General features: G+C 38.2%; 1 protein-coding gene across 2 annotated transcripts; it reads right to left on the bottom strand.

Annotated features, from left to right (window-relative positions):
- Positions 1–5,139: 5,139 nt before the first annotated feature.
- LOC149834354 (uncharacterized) lies at positions 5,140–10,339 on the bottom strand. 2 transcript variants are annotated; one of them, XM_090010079.1, is made up of 7 exons: positions 10,086–10,339; positions 9,009–9,076; positions 8,239–8,282; positions 6,803–7,827; positions 6,139–6,228; positions 5,996–6,057; positions 5,140–5,492 (listed from the first exon to the last, which is right to left on the bottom strand). In XM_090010079.1, the coding sequence occupies exons 1-7, from the start codon at positions 10,317–10,319 to the stop codon at positions 5,384–5,386; spliced, it is 1,632 nt and encodes a 543-aa protein (XP_089866205.1). In that variant the 5' UTR covers positions 10,320–10,339; the 3' UTR covers positions 5,140–5,383. The 2 variants fall into 2 exon arrangements, 1 of the variants encoding a protein (XP_089866205.1); XR_016432527.1 differs by lacking the exons at positions 5,140–5,492; positions 5,996–6,057 and adding an exon at positions 6,511–6,654 and having other exon boundaries at positions 6,141–6,228.
- Positions 10,340–16,584: the final 6,245 nt, after the last annotated feature.

Here is a 16,584-nt window from a genome sequence, read left to right on the forward strand (position 1 = left end):
TAAAGGAATGTTTTCTACCAATAGAAATTGTTGATTCAACACACATATACAAACTCTCCTCCGAGAGTCTCGTCGCCAGTGGGGCAGAAGAGCCACCAGCGATGAGGCTCTCGATGATCTAGCTACCCAATTTCAACCCACCAGCGATGAGTCTCTCTCTCTCTCTCTCTCTCTCTCTCTCTGCAAAGAAGACTTGTAGTCAAATCCCCAAAGGGCAACTAACGAAAAAAAAAAGAATAGAATGAAGAGAAGGAATTAAAAGATGGATAACACGGTTTCCGACCACTGACAAAAATAGAGAAAACTAGCTGGAAAACATGGCACGACCAAGGAGGAGATTTTGAGGAAATCTGAACAGGGAAGGGAGACTACGTCAGTAGAGAAGGATGGAAAGACGCCGGTCACCATGCTTCACAATGTCATCGACAACATATGACAGCCGAATAAAAGAATTAGAGATGCTGCAGATGCTAGTGCTCCCGGGGGATAGTCGGTGGGCAGCAGACATGGTGGAGAAACTGCTCCACCACCACCACCCATCTTCCTCCTCTCTTATTTTTCTAACATTTTTCATTTTATTTTTCTCATGTTACACAAACAAGTAAAAATTTATCATTAAAAAAACATATCATATCAAAACTTCTCGTAGGCAAAACTTTTTTTTCCTGTGAGAATTTTTCTTGCTTCCAAATGTGCATACAAGAGCTTGGCAGAAAAGAGAGAAAGTTAAGAATAGCTATCTAAAAGTCATGAATGACAACAAATTTAATGAGAATTGGAGTTGTATGGCCCCCCTTAATTTGGCTTTGACTGGGATCTCCTTTCCCCTTGGCTTGGAAAAGCAGTTTCCATGTTTGGAAGCAGATTCCATGTGAAGTGGGAAAGTAGACAATTTCATATGAAAGTGAATCACTTTCACACTTAAAAAACGTGCACTAATCAAAATATCCAGCATCCTAATGTCAAATAAAACATACAACTAAGTGGATGATTTTTGCAAAATATAATAAGAAAAGGAGAGTATCAGCTAAACTAAAACTACAAACGACCATAATGGCTTGACAACTCCCACGCTATCAACTACAAGAGATCCTCACCCAATCGAAACTAATGCATCAGTTAAGACTAGACCAAGATACACACACTAAAGAAAACTCGACCATGACCATATGTTGGATCTTGGTATGGATTCAGTGTGACCATTGGGTCTCACACATGAAACTCATAAGTCAAATATACATCTAGGTATTAGATCCAATTTAGTGGGTCACGAATCCTATGGCCCACTTACGTAGTGGGTCATTGTATTATAAACCACTAAGATAGTGGTAGGCCTTACATCACATTGAATTTTCAGCATGTTTGAAAATCCAATAAGATGATTATGTTTAAGTAACGACTACCCAATGAAGGATAAGTATCCCAACCCCTGCATGAATAGACAGAGAACTCAATAATTACATTGAAGAATCCCCCTTGAAACATACCATTAATCTTAACCTCATTCTCTTTTCTTCTATCACGTTGAGCTCATTTTCACTGTGCACACCATGATCCTAAATCCAACAGTGGTATCAAAACTCGGTTTACGGTGTAAACGGTGGTGTTCGACGTTTATAGGTTTCTCTAACCAAACAACTGTATCTAACGGATCATGTTGCCGGCATGAGAAGAAAGAAAAAAAGGGAAGCGAGAAGAGGACGAGGCTATCTTCTATGTCAAAAAATCACAGTTGTGATGGTCACCAGAAACCACCCATGATGGTTTCTCCCACCTCTTTCTTAGATATTGTACCCAGCAGACCGGCCTGCGCATCTCATCGGCGCCGACCACCCTGCCCCCCCTATGTTCTTTTGTTTCTCTCTGTCAAATGGCTATGATCCACCACGGTGGGCCTCCCTTCCAGTCGGTCGGCCGGACAGGGTTGCACCCTGCCACACGACCTGGTGCCTCCTGCACCCCCACGACCAGCAGCATCCCCCTCCCCGCCCTTAAACCAAATCACCATCAATGACCGAAGAACACGCTGCTCACTCGTGCATCCAAGTTACGGGTATGCGACACAAACTCGACACTTATTGCCACTCGAGGACGCCGATTGCACGGAGGAGGTTGCAGGAGAATCCCAGTATTGCCCCTGTTGTCGAAAAAAGCAACTATAAAAAAAAATGTTTGTGCAAGGAGTTGCGAGAGCACCGGCGAGCAACAGAAGAAACAGTGGTCGCAAGGAGCGAAGGAAAACTCCCACCGACGGTATCCTGAGGATGCCCTTCTGGTCATAGCCATACTCCTGGGTGGTTGAGGGACTCCATGCTCGCCACGAATCTCTTCATCTCCTCCCTTATGCACTTCAGCAAGTGGCCTTTCAGCACGCTTCTAGCAGCCATAAGGAGCCATGGCCGCTGAGGAGGAGTTGATTAGTAGCACTACTCATCAACGATCTGCAGTGACTCTTTTAGTCTTTTTTGTGACTTTAAATATGTGTGGGTAATATTTCTCTGGCAGAGAAATGACCGGAAAAAGGAAGACTCCGACGAACGTCTCATTGGCGATGGGGCGAAGAACCAAGCCGCCATGAACCCCACCAACTCAATCTTCGATGCCAAGCATCTAACTGGAAGGCACTTCAGCAATGACTCTGTGCAGAGCGACATTAAGCTCTGGCCGTTTAGGGTGATGGGCGACTCAGGTGACAGGCCTATGATCGTCGATAAGCAATTAGCCATTGAGGAGATCTCTGCGATGGTTCTCAGGAAGATGCACAAAATTGTTGAGGACTACTTGGGTTGCACCATCAAGAACACCGTAATGTCGTGCACTCAACCATCTTATTCATTATCGACAAGATCAAGGCATCGGTCCTGATCGAAAAGAGTTGGTGGTGTCGCTCAGGTGAAGGGATGCAGAGTTGCTGTCGTTTGAGAGAAACAAAAGCACCAAAAATGGAGGAGCAGCAGAGGGAATCCCCCTGCAGTAGAGTCAGATGGGTGTTGCCACCGTCGGATGGTGGTGGTGGTGCCCCGTGCCATGGGAGATGGTGGAGATTCTCCATCGATTGACTATTGTCGGAGGGCGGTAATGTTGTCGGAGGGTGGAGAAAATCCCCGGTGACAAAGTCAAAGATTTGACGAAGGTGAAGAGAGTTGAGGCTCATTTTTTAGAACAGCCACATATTTTTGTAAAAATACAAAAAACCACCTAGATTTTTTTGTTTAACTCAAACATTTATGAATATTATGTTCTGGATTGTTGATTTTGCCCAGAATTGTTTCTAACTTTTTTGATCTTGCAAAAAAGTGCTTCTAGTTAGCTGAATACCTCTTAGAGTTTTATCCAGACAGGTTTGGATCTAAAGTGGATCAACTTGATATAAGTAATTTCTTATAAACCTAGTTTGATTCGGTAATTTTTTTTTTAGATTCAGTCACAATCTGTTTTGAATCTCTACCCTGATATTTTTACATGCATCTCTCTACCCTGATATTTTTACATGCATCTGACTTGAATCTTAAAATATTGTGATTACATATTTTTTGATATGCTTTAATATTATGTTCATGTTTTGGATCATTTTATATTTTGATCCAGTGTGTCTTATTTTATTCAGTTTTACATGGATCAAGTGTAATTGAACTAGAATCCATTAGATCTAATGTATTATATCATATGTTTGGATCTAATAAGGTGACATAGACCTTGGTTTGATCCTGTAAAATATTTTGAATTCGATTGAACCTATATGGATTTTGATAGATTACATTGATTGAGTATAGATCCAGTTGAATTAATTTTTTATCCAAACAATGTTATTGGATCTTGTTAAACTTGAATGAATATAAATATATCCTGTAATAACTTTTGGATCTAGAAAATATAATTGAACATATGTGAACTAATATTATATTTGAATATGACATTTTATGAGTGTTTTGAGGTTATTTAAATGTTGAGCAAATAACTCAACTTGGATAAGTATTAAAATCCCGTCTGAAATTGTTTTGTGCTCAAAGCTAATAATATGATATCTACCCAATTATGGCTTGATGCATGGATAGTCTCTTATTGAACGGTTATTATGTTGGATCCAGATAGTATAATTCTCGAATATGGGATATCCAATTGTGATGAATTCAGATAATTATAATTATCGTATATGAGATATGAATCTATATTTAATCTAATTTTTTTATGTTAGATCTCGATAGTATCAGGTTGGATATTTAAACCTAATAATGATACGTATTTTGGTATCGGTCCTGGTTTGACACAATTAGATCCGAATAAGTATAATGTTAGATATATGGTCTGTATCAATTTGAATTTAAAACATAAATATATGGATTTGAATTCTGGTAAAAATTCTTTATGATCCATGGTTTTATTTTTGCATGAGATTCATTTGAATTCTAATATGGATCGTGTGTGGATTCGATAATGGATCACAAGTTTGTGATTTGATTAAAGCCTTTGAATTATCTCATCATTTTTAACATATCCAAATGATAATGGGATAACTCTCATTGGATATGAATCATAGGGATTTTTAACATATCCAATGTGTGGTTATGGCTAGGTAACGGCTACCTAAGAAAAGACAACAAAGAACTCGATAATTGCATCAAAGAATTCTCCCTGAAGCAGGCCCTTAATCTCGACCCCATTCCCTTCTCCTCTACCACTTTGAGCTCATTTTCACTGACCACACCATGGTCATAAATTTAAGACCAAAATCTAATTTATGGCTCTAGCAATTTTCACATGCCCATGGTCAGGTGTCCCAAGAAAAGATTAAAGAATCACAGGTCTTTTCAGTTAAGGCTCTGTTTGGGAGCCGTTGTTGAGAGCAGTGATGACAGCGGTTATGAAATAGGCACATTTGGCAACATGAAGTCCGTCACCCTTGTCAACACTGCCGCCGTCTCCGTCTCCCCACCCAATGCGGTGGCTCCAATTGACGGAGATGCTTGGGATAATACGGTGAATCCCCAAGCCACTACATCCAACTCCAGCGGCCAAACAAAGCCTAGAACAAAAAACACAGATACCTCCCTTCCCATGTCCCCATGGTGAAGGACCTGCATTTTGTTCTGAAATAACATGAACTGCGACATAAAAAATATATTGTGGGGGCAATATAGATGCTTCTTAAATGGAACTGAAACCATCTTTCATGTGCAACATTTTGTAGTCCTTTCAGCCAGACAAGTAATTAGTTTTTATAAGTCAATTTTGTAGAACCACAGTATCAAAATTATACAAAAAAATGACCAGAAAGCAGACAGCATGATCCACAAGCGGTGCTTCTGGTAAATAACAAGAAATCAGTGGTTCCGCGAAATAACAAGAAACCAGAAGACTCAAACAAGCTCACCATTCCAACAGTTCACGGGTCATCGTCCGAATAATTGAATTTTATGGAATGTGACTGAAGATCGATCAATCCTCCTCTGTAACTCCCACGCTTCTTCTTGGTCTTCTCATGCCGGAAGTCCCTAGAATTTCCAGAGTGAGAAGAAAATCAGCAAAAACAATAGTGTTCTGAATCAACTATGCTTTGCTGAATGATCGCAATTTTATTTCACCGATTTTACACAAAACACGCCCTACCATAGAACTTTGAGAAACTAAAACACTTGTAAGGATCAAAAAACCAACTTGCAGCAAAAGCATATTCCAATCTCAGTCAGATGAATAATAAAACATATTTCAATTTGCTGGCATGATGTTTTCAACTAAAAGCAGTGGAATTATATCATCTCGTGTCATTTACTGAAGTGCACAAGAGCACACAGACAATCGGTCAGGCAAATGGTAAAACAAATTTTGATTTGCTAACTTGATGTTTTCAAATAAAAGCAATGGAATTACATCACCTCGTGACATTTTACTTGAGTGCACAAGAACATACAATCACATGAAAAAGGGAGTTCAATTTGCCTATAAAAATTGGAAACGATACTAGATATAATAACAATAAGGCAAGAAAAGTACTTACTTTCCTCTAACTTGCCCAAGAACTTCTTGGGCCTTTGCCCCATAACCAGATTCTGCACCGCCCTGCAATTCAAAGAAACAAATCACCAATTAGTTAAGAATCAATAAGATCCCATGCTAAATCTAAGGGGCAAATGCAAATACCTTTGCCCAATAGGAGTTATCCTGGAGCCTTTCATCTACAAAGGTTACTTCATCAGGATTAACCCTCCGAAATGCATTAACAGTCTTAGGCTGCGACAGGAACAATGGTAGGATCAGAAACACATAACTGGATTTCAAGGTATCTAAGTCCAAGCTAACTGGAGAAGTTCCTTAACCATGTTGAAAGCTGATTCACTGATTTATGTGAGACAGTATAAAGAGGCAAAAAGGAAGAGAGAACAAATGTGAAGGTGTGATTCCATGACAAAAAGGAACGCATGAAGACAAAGTAGATGAATTTTCGGATGCGATTTTCAAAAACTAAATAAATAAAAAAACATAACAGAAAATTGTGGGTCTGACAACTCTTACCATCTTAAAGAATTCAGTGTTTTTTTCTTTTGAGGGAACACAATTTTCTCAAAAGGCTTATATATCTAATTAGGTACGTTACAGCCTGCAAAGCGCTTTCTCTTTCACTTGAACAATCCCATTAAGCATGCCAGAGGATCCCATCTATTATAGGCAACAAGCTTTGACATTTTAGAAAATTCCATGGAGAAGCAATGATGAGAGAGAGGAGAGTAACAATTCATTACAGGTTCACCCACATCATCCACTGACATCAGTTTCCAGATGTTAGGAATATATAAAACATACGTACCACTGCTGAACCTTTAGAATCTTCCTTCTGTGTTTTAGTTGTGGAGCTCCCAAGTTGTTCTTTATCCTCAAGGTTGCCATTAGCATGACCTTTATCCTCAAGGTTGCCTTTAGCATGACCGTTGATGATTTTTGGGCTATCAGCTGCTTTATTTCTGCCTTCCATGTTGTCTGATCCTACAGTCTGTTTCACCATGGGCATTTTAGTAGACTCATCTAACTGTCCATTACTCTGTGAAGCCTCAACAGATGACTGTATAGGTTCATTCACTGATTTTTTGATCTTTTCTTTCTTTTTCTTTGTTTTCTTAAGTTCTGCATCTTCACTTTTGAATGAGTTATGCTTTTCCTGCTTCACCATGTCTCCACTACCATCCTCTCCAATTGTTTTACCTGAAACAGCCTCATGAGAAGTCAAGCAACATTGATCTTCTGATTCAACACCCTGCAATTCTTCAGGAGATGATTTCTTCTTCTTCTTCTTCTTCTTCTTCTTCTTCTTATCTTTGGAATTTACAAGTGAACCATTGGGCAACATCTCACTGCCACCAGTTGCAGCTTCATCGCATACCATCTCAGTTTCACCCATATTAGCGCCCAGTGTACTCTCCAAGTGCACAAGAACTTCTTCAGAAGACACTTTGTTTTTCTTCTTCTTCTTAAGTTTAGGTTCTTCAAGGGATTCCTCCAATGGAGTCATGTCAACATATTTTCCACCCAAACCAGTACTGATAGACTCAACTTTGTTCACAACTTCTGAATTATCCAACTCTCCAGTCTTCACATTTTCCCCCTTCTGTTTGGTGTCCTCAGCCTTAGAACCATCAGAGGTCGATTTGTTTTTCTTTTTCTTCTTCTCTTTAGGTTCTGGATGCATCTCATTTGAATCAGCAATTGGTAGAGCCTTACCACTATCAGTTTCAGGGTTGTAAGTATCCAAGAACATGTTTCTCTCACTTTCATTGCCTCTCTTCCTTTTTTTATTATGCATTTCTTCAGATGTAACAACTTGACCACCCTGCGTATCTGCATGTTTGTTTTGCCTCAAGTAAGATATCTTCTTAAAAACTTAATAAAGCATAGAGAGCATGTATATCTACCCTAAAATTGGGCAACTAGGTGTGTCGTGTGGCTGCATTTGTGCACATGTGCATGTGTAATACCATCCTTCTCACAATATAAAATAAGGCACAGAGATGGTCAAGTCCATGTTCCTCAAGTTCAGTTTGTTTGTGAAACAAAGCTCGTAATTTAAGCTCAAGTTCACATGCTATTTCCTAAGCTCAAGGGATCCTATAAACAAACAGAAAAGAAGCTTCTCACAAGCCCCATTGCACCTATAGGATGAAATCACTACCCGCGAAACATACATTTAAGTAACAAGTTCACTTTCTAGATTTATAATATGAAAACTACAAGAAGTGGTGAGAAAATAACCTTTCTCTTTTAAGCCATTGGGTCTTCCATCATAAGAATTATCACTGCAAAATGATTCAGAAAGTATTAGAATATTCACAAAAAAGGATCTTAACTGAACAATATGAAAATAAAATGTGTCTAAAGCCATGAATAAGAGGGCCACTGAAAAGAAAGATCAAATATTCTTTCCCTGAAATCAATCACAGACAGTGCAAGAAAGGGAAGATCAAATATTCTTTCTTCTGAAATCATACACAGATAGTACAAGAGGGGAGAAAAGGGTGAGGAGTGAGGACATTATATACTTCACAGGAGTAGAGAAATAGCAAGTTGTCTTTGCAGCTAGTTCATGTGCATGCAAAGACACAAATGCATGTGGGCACACACGACACATGTAAGCCAGAGTTTTTACAGCCAATTACTTAGACAAACGGTTCAATATTGAAACTAAGAGGGGCCCTCCCTCTCCGATAGCATGTGCACACATCATGCACATGCACGTGAGCAACATTCAAGCATGCACCCAACACACTCATAGCACACACACACACATGTATTTTACAAATACACAAGTGAAAGTCTTAGTGCCTTGACATATGCCTCCCAATATAAGCATACTCGTATACACTTTGACCTACACCCAGCTTTTTCAGCTTGTTCTATTGAAGATAATGACTCGAGGATGAGTTGATTCTTAAAGCTAATTCTTCATGCATAATCAAACAACAATGCTGCTCAGAAGAGGAGAAAACGTCACAAAAGGAAAAGTAGAATATAACCATCCATACCATCTATCCTTCAGATACTTCTGGTACACATCTTCCAGACTTATAGGATCTGCCATTGAACAGTCAACCTGCATAAAGTGCATACAAATAAATAAAGATTCACACAAAAGATAAAAGCAAGGTCAATGTGCTATCATAAACATTTAAAGTAACTTAGGTCATATACTTAATACAGTTGGTTGTACCTACAATCTCGTTGGAGTCTCGTAATAGTAATACATGTTTTGACTCAATCTATCCTCGTATATGTGTTCAGCACGGCCGATTTAGTGGAAATAGACCGTTTGATCATGTTTTTAAATGATCAAGCATATTTTCTTTTTGTGAGTCAGTAAAAAATTAGTGCATTTATAACCGTCAATCTTTGTATCGCCAGTAAAAACCTGTACGCATGTAGGATTCCGGCGATCCAAAAGCTGGTTTCCATTAAAAACATGTAGATCACGTCCATGAGGTCATCATTTTGACCAAAAAACACACAAAAAATGGAGTTTGCTAAGCCGTTTATACATACAACCGATTGTACATAAAAACCCGTCACGATACTTGTCATGTTTTAATCACATTTCTCTCACAATGACACTGCTTAGACCCCCATGGAGCAAGAGATGCGCAGCTCACTCACTCTTTTTTTTTTATCAACGATTCATTCATCTTCAACTGTCGAAAACTCATACAGATACGATCAAGCTCATCTTATAAACTCATACAGATACGATCGATATGTACGGACCAATTCGTCAACAGTTTTCAGGTTTACAACAGAAAAATTACACGAAAATATGAGATAAATCACTAACAAACTTATCTTATCCATACTATGAGTGAAGAACCTGCATCTGACACACATCAAATTCGAACCAGAACAGAAGAAAGATCAAAACAGAACCTGAGCGGAAAATCATGCATTCAACATAAGCTACCATGAATCATTCTATAACGACCAAAATTCTACAAGATTAAAGGGGGAAAATCAATTAACCTCGTCAATCGCACAGAACGCCACAAAAAATCCAGAGAAGAAGGAAAAAAAAACAGAAAGAAAGAAAGAAAGAAAATCATGATACGGTGAATCACCTCAATCTGAGATTCCGTTCGGAGCGCCGAGAGCGTCTTTGAGAGATCGTGCCGGTCGAGAAAGGAAGCTACGGCAAGAAGGAGGCCTACATGGGAGGGTTCAGTTACAGTCTTCTCCGTCACCTCTTCCCTCTCCTTCTTCTTCTTCTTCTTCTCCTTCTCCTTCTTTTTCTTGAGCATGACGTTGCGAGGCTCCATGGAAACTAGGGCGCACGGGAAGGCCCCCTCTTCCATCGGAAGAACCAAAGCGAGGGAGTGATTAATTCTTGAAGCTTCCTCTCCTTTTGTAGTGTGACCGTGACGGACGGCTGTATATCGGGTCGGGTAACCGAACCGAGATGGGCCGGGTTTGGGCCAGCCTTCTTTATCTCGAAGTCGGGTAGGTCTCAGACCTAGCTAGGTGTCAACGGGTCGGGTTTACCCTGATTCGACCCCAACCAAACCCCCAAGATCCGGGTATGTTGATAAATAAGAAGATCCGATTAAGACTCGTGTCCGGACCCAGTTCGATTAATACATGGACCCGGGTATAATTTGTAAAATTTTATACCAGACTTGTGCCCGACCGAGGTCCGATTAAGACATGCAATTTTACAATGTAAAAATGATAAAAAAAATATGGTTCTACCGGTTATGGCAGGGCTTAGTTCATGTAGTTCTTATTGGGTTCCTGTATGATTTCTCTTATGATAGGTCCGATTAGACCTGAGTTTCAACCCAATACCATATCCAAAAATCGGGGTTATGTCTGATTCCACTTGGATCTGAATCAAACCCGACCCATTGACACCCTAGACCTAACCCAACCAGACTGGGTACGACTAAAACAATGTTTCAATGGAGCCCAATACAACACTCCTCATTTACTAATCAACCTTTTGAATAACAGCAGCGGAGAACAGAAGAACGCTTCCTCTCCTGTCACGTCCATAAGATCAGGATGCATTATTGCATTGCCCTGCCCTGCCCTGCCCTGTCCTGTCCAAGCACCATTAAAAAAATGTTTTATCTTGTGTCTTGTCTTATCAGTCCGCCACAGTTTTGTAAGGGGGGCACAAAGCAGAAGCGGATGCAAAATAAGTATTCACGGGATGCGTCAATATTAAGTTTTCAAGTCCCGCATTTGCATGGGCACTTTGAGGTGCGTGGGACTCATGCTCGGTGCAACCTAGTTTGATGCCTTGTCCAAGATTAGACAAAACAAGCCATTATAACAGACAGTCGAAACAAACGTTGGTCCTAATACAGTTGTTACAGAACATGAGCATGAACAACATGAACACAAATATATAATGGGCTGTATAACTTCATTACAACTCAATCTTTTTAACCATACTAGTGTTTTAACATGTTGATTATGAATTTTAGCCTTGAATATGGATCTTGAATTGGATTTAAAAACTAAAAATTATTTAAAATTTGAATGATTTGAGAAAATATAAAAATTTATATTTTTTGATATATATATTATTTAATCAATGACATATTACACCTAATTATGAAAGTTTATTATAAAAATATCAAACCCAAAAATCAAATTATCAAACCTTGTTAAATCATAAAACCTTAAAATGCAAGAAAATAAATCATAAATAAACCAAAAAACCCTAAATTATAAGAAAAATAAACCATAAAATTATATTTAAAAAGCCCTAATTCAACTCTAATAAAAAAATAAAAATTAATCATAATCAAATGCAAGAAAAGCCCTAATTTAACTCTAAAAAAATAAATAAAAAATAAGCATAATCAAATATAAGAAAAGCCTTAATCAAACACTACAATAAAAACTTTAATTAGCGACAAAAATTTGTGACAAATTTTTTTCATCACAAATTTACGATGAATTAGCTAGAGAAAAATATATGTCGCTAACATTCGAATTATTTACGAAATTAGCGATGGAAAAAAATCTGTCAGGAATCCATAGCGAATTAGCGATGAATTCGTGACGGAATAATGTCGTCGCAACTTAAAGACGGCTCGATAGCAGAAATTTTTTGTCGCTACTCCGTCGTACATTTGCGATGGCGTTTGTGACGGAATTTTGCCGTCGTGAATCCATCGCTAAATTTTTCATAAATTCTTAATGCGAGCCCCTTTTCTCTTTCTATTTTATCAGTCACTCGCTCGCCTCCCGTCGTCTGCCCGTCGCCAGGCGGCCTCCCGACTGGCGCCCGTCAACCTCCCGATGCCCGTCGACCTCCTCTCTCTTTCCCCTCCTTTTCTCTCTCTCGTTGCTTCCCTCTGGGTTTTTTGTAACGAGGATGAGTCTATTTGATTTCTTTTGATATATGACAATACATTATAGTTACATGTGATCACATTTATGAAACTAAATTGATTTTCTATGATTTTTATGCATTAAGGATTCTGTATAAAATGTCTCTCACTTGTAAAGAGAGAATAACATAATAACAATATTTAAAAAATCAATAGAATAGGTTAGAAATCAACATATTCATAAAGGTGTTTTTAACATGTTAAATACTTAAAATGAATAATATTGTAGTGCATGAGAGATGTTCACATTTGTGACTCGTATGATTCATTCTTATGATATTGGATAACATGTATCGAGATAACAATAAAAAACATCGATAATTTATTTTTCATGTCAATGAGTCAAGTGGGAGAATATTAGATTTTGGTTCAAATCAGATTCAATCTGGATGTGACACATACATATCCACACTAAGTGATCTCTTTTTCTTTGGGTTAAGGGTTTTGTTTACCTTTTAACTTGATGGCTTGACCTCACAGCATCAACCACCCACCTCTATCGAAGGTTCGATCAAATCGATCACAGTGGTGTACGATAAGTAGTGTTCTCCTATAATTTATGCCAACAATAGCATGTTTATAGAAAAAACTCATTTGTTTAGAGCTTGAAGAAATAAGATTACAAATATATACATATATAATATATTTTTTAATACCTAATAAGAGTTGAGCCTATTATTCAGATTCAGCTTGTCAAGCTTATTTTACAAGTTTGACAGAGCTGTTCACAAGCCAAACATGAGCTGTAAAGTGAGCCCCTTTTTACCATCAGATAACACGTAATTAAAAATAAATAAAAAATGCTAATAAGATGGTGGTTTTTGAGTGAACGAAGATGCTAGTTTGATACGGTTTTTTGAGAAATCAGTACTTGGAGACTATGGAGGGTAACTCATTGTAGAGGGGTAACCATTTTGTACAGCCCAGGCGTGCATGCATACAGACACATTACCATTAAGGGCAGATAAGTAATTTTATAAGGTAAAAGTAATTACCGCTATCAACCCAGTTTCTTAAAAAATAATGCATTTCTTTTTTATAACACGAAAACCTTGCTGAGAACCAGGTCACTTAATGGGGCCCTCCCTGCAAGGTTAACCCTTGATAGGGTCACCCACATCTAAGCCCTTATGCACACACCCGGTGAGAGTCGAACCTGGGATAAAGGGGTCAGCACCTTCTCTCCAGAATGGCTGCCACCAAGAGACAAATTAAGCATTGATATTAATTATTTAAAACTTGAGATGTCCAAAGACTAAACATGAACCTTTTTTTGTTTAAGTCTAGCTGGGGTTAGGCAGACCCCTACCAGTTATACAACTATGCCATTGGGTTTTGAACCTGCAACCTCCCAACACAAGGTGACGTGTACTAGCTGCTCCTAGCGGACAAGGGGAGCTAGCCCCTCATTGGTATAGTTGTGTAACTGCCATAATTTCCCCCTTTTACTTATAAATTTCTCATATGTTAGAGCATTTTAAATCCAAAGAGAGCCAAAACTGAAAAGGGATGAGAATCATCCAAACGTTGGCTTTCCATGGAAAGCAAGTACAGCCACACCCTTTTAGCTTTCCTTTATTCTTTACTTTTGCCAAAAACAAAGCCGTCCCTGCTTTTAAGTTTTTACACAATAAAAAGCAACGATGGTTGATTGTTCCGAGGGTTATATGGCGTGTTTGGAGGCATAGCATTCTGGGAATTGGATTTTCATTCTGTTCAATGTAGTAAAAAATTTCAATTATTTAGGGGTTGTTGTACCCAGTAAAGTAGCTTGAGTTGGCATGTCCCATTGTGCCCCAGTCCCTATAATTCAATATCTCAAAATATCCCACAAATTTTAGGCAAGTGGTGAGTGGCTAGGAAATAAAAAAAGATATTTTCCTATAAATATTTACTTATTGGGTGTATCCCTATATGAATGGGTACCTTGAATAAAAATTCCCAGAAATAGGGTTTCAAGGGCATAACCAATGTAGTCAAATTTGTATAGAACATGGAATAGGTGGGCTAACGATTGAGGTGAATCAGGCGATTCTTAACTTTTAACGAGCAGTCGACACATGTTACAATAATATTAAAATAATATTTAAAAAAATATTAGAAACTATTTTATAGCATTTTTATAGTTTATTTTAAAAAAATATTTTGTATCAATTTTCTAACGATACCATAGGAATCAGTGGATTCCCAACAAGACTCACTAGAAGGTATTTTTTGGGCATAACAGCTATGTAAGTAAGTGATGGAGAAAATATGATCAATGAAAGGAGAAAGAACAGGTTAAACCTTAATTAACTTATCACTAGAAGGTATTGGTGTTCTCTGGAATGAAACAGTGAAACCATAATTAACTTATCCCCTCTCAAGAAAAACATAATCAACTATCTTTAAAAGGTATTGGTGCTCTCTCTCTCTCTCTAGTTCCTTAGAAAATTGTACACAAATGTCCTTTTTGTCGACCAATGGGGCTCCGCGTGGTTGGTAGGAGCGGTCAGTGCACGTCTCTTTGTGGTGGGACGTTGAAGGTTCAAAACCCAGTGGGAAGTTACCTGCCTTTCAAAAAGAATCCATTTTGCCTATGAGTTTTTTTTATAAATGGGAAAAACCATCTCACACTCATTAGTTTATTGATATAAAGAACCCAGTTTTAGAGGACAAGCCAAAAACCCAAATTAGGGTGAGCACAAATGGGTGTATCTTGTATGCATGGGTGCATGTGTACCTCTCTCTCTCTCTCTCTCTCTCTCTCTCTCTATATATATATATATATATATATAGAGAGAGAGAGAGAGAGAGAGAGAGAGGAAGTAATGCTATGGTGCTCCAAGAGCACCTATTCTCATCTACTAGAAATCATAGTTAGAGGTTACATCTTCTCAATCAGACTTTATAAATGTACTCAACATAGTTTATTTTATATGAATCATGTTTTTCGGACATAAAATTAGGTTTTTATAAGTCATAAAATGTTGGTACATCATGAGCCATTGATTTTTGAAGATCTTAAAAAAACGACATGTATGCTTTCATCACATTATTCGAATCTTGTTTTCCACTAAACAGTGATTGCAGATCATATCTGTAGGGTTTGATCAACGAAAAAAACTAAAAAAAAAATTGAAAATATGAAACTTCTATTAGGTGAGAGTATGTGCTTCAGGAGAACCTTTATATATATATATATATATATATATATATATATATATATATATATATATATATATATATATATATATATATATATATATAGAGAGAGAGAGAGAGAGAGAGAGAGAGAGAGAGAGAGAGAGAGAGTTTGGGCGGGTGGGGGAGAGGCACAATATTCAGGCTAGGGTGGGCTCTGACTACCCCAAAAAACATAGCTCACACTGAATGCATTCTGCTTGAGTATTTGATGTAACCCCAAATTCCAGATTACAAGAAAATATGCCCTCAATCAACTAGTCCTACACAACTAAACTATGAAAACTCAAATTCAGTGAAAAACACGCAATTAAATTAAAGAAAATACTTGAAATTCACTTATTAGCTAACCTTCTACAAATCCAAGCAGCAAATATTTATAAGCAACTAATGAAAACCCTAATCCTATGTGGATCTCCCATAGATCCAATAACTAAATTGAACCAATACAAAGTAAAAAAGAAATTGGATCCACAAGTGAATCATGGACCCCGATTGCTTCACTCCTGCTCTTGGATCACTCGACCAGTTGTGTTCTTGTGCTTCACCAAGTGGAAAACCAGAAGAGCCCCCTAAGAAAGCACTATTGCTTTAAAAACTCAAATAATGTGTCCGGCGGCTAGAATTGAGATTCAAATCATGGTCGTGAGAATTTTGTTATCAAATCCGAACATGAATAAAACTCATGGGTGGTGTCCCTTGCCCCAAGGTACCACAAGGGTTTTACCAACTGAAGGTCAACCAATGTGCGGTCAGGGTTTTTCATCGAATTATTGAAAAAAAAATAATGACCTAGAGAATTGTTGAAATATGAATTAGATCCAACCTAAGGGTAACCACTTATAGTGGTAACTCTCTAAAAGGGGTCTGGTTGCTTGATGAGAACAACTAAAGGGTGTGTTCCCTTTCTCTCATCCCGGTTCAGTATCCTGCTCACCATTGACACGAAGGCCTGAGCTCATTGCGAGTGTCAACAGAGCTGTACATGTAAAGAGTCCAATGAGGCTTGTGCCTCAGGGCCCCTTGTTATTTT

This window comes from Nuphar pumila, chromosome 6 (assembly GCF_984573655.1).
Source record: "Nuphar pumila chromosome 6, dmNupPumi1.hap1.1, whole genome shotgun sequence".
NCBI lineage: Eukaryota > Viridiplantae > Streptophyta > Magnoliopsida > Nymphaeales > Nymphaeaceae > Nuphar > Nuphar pumila.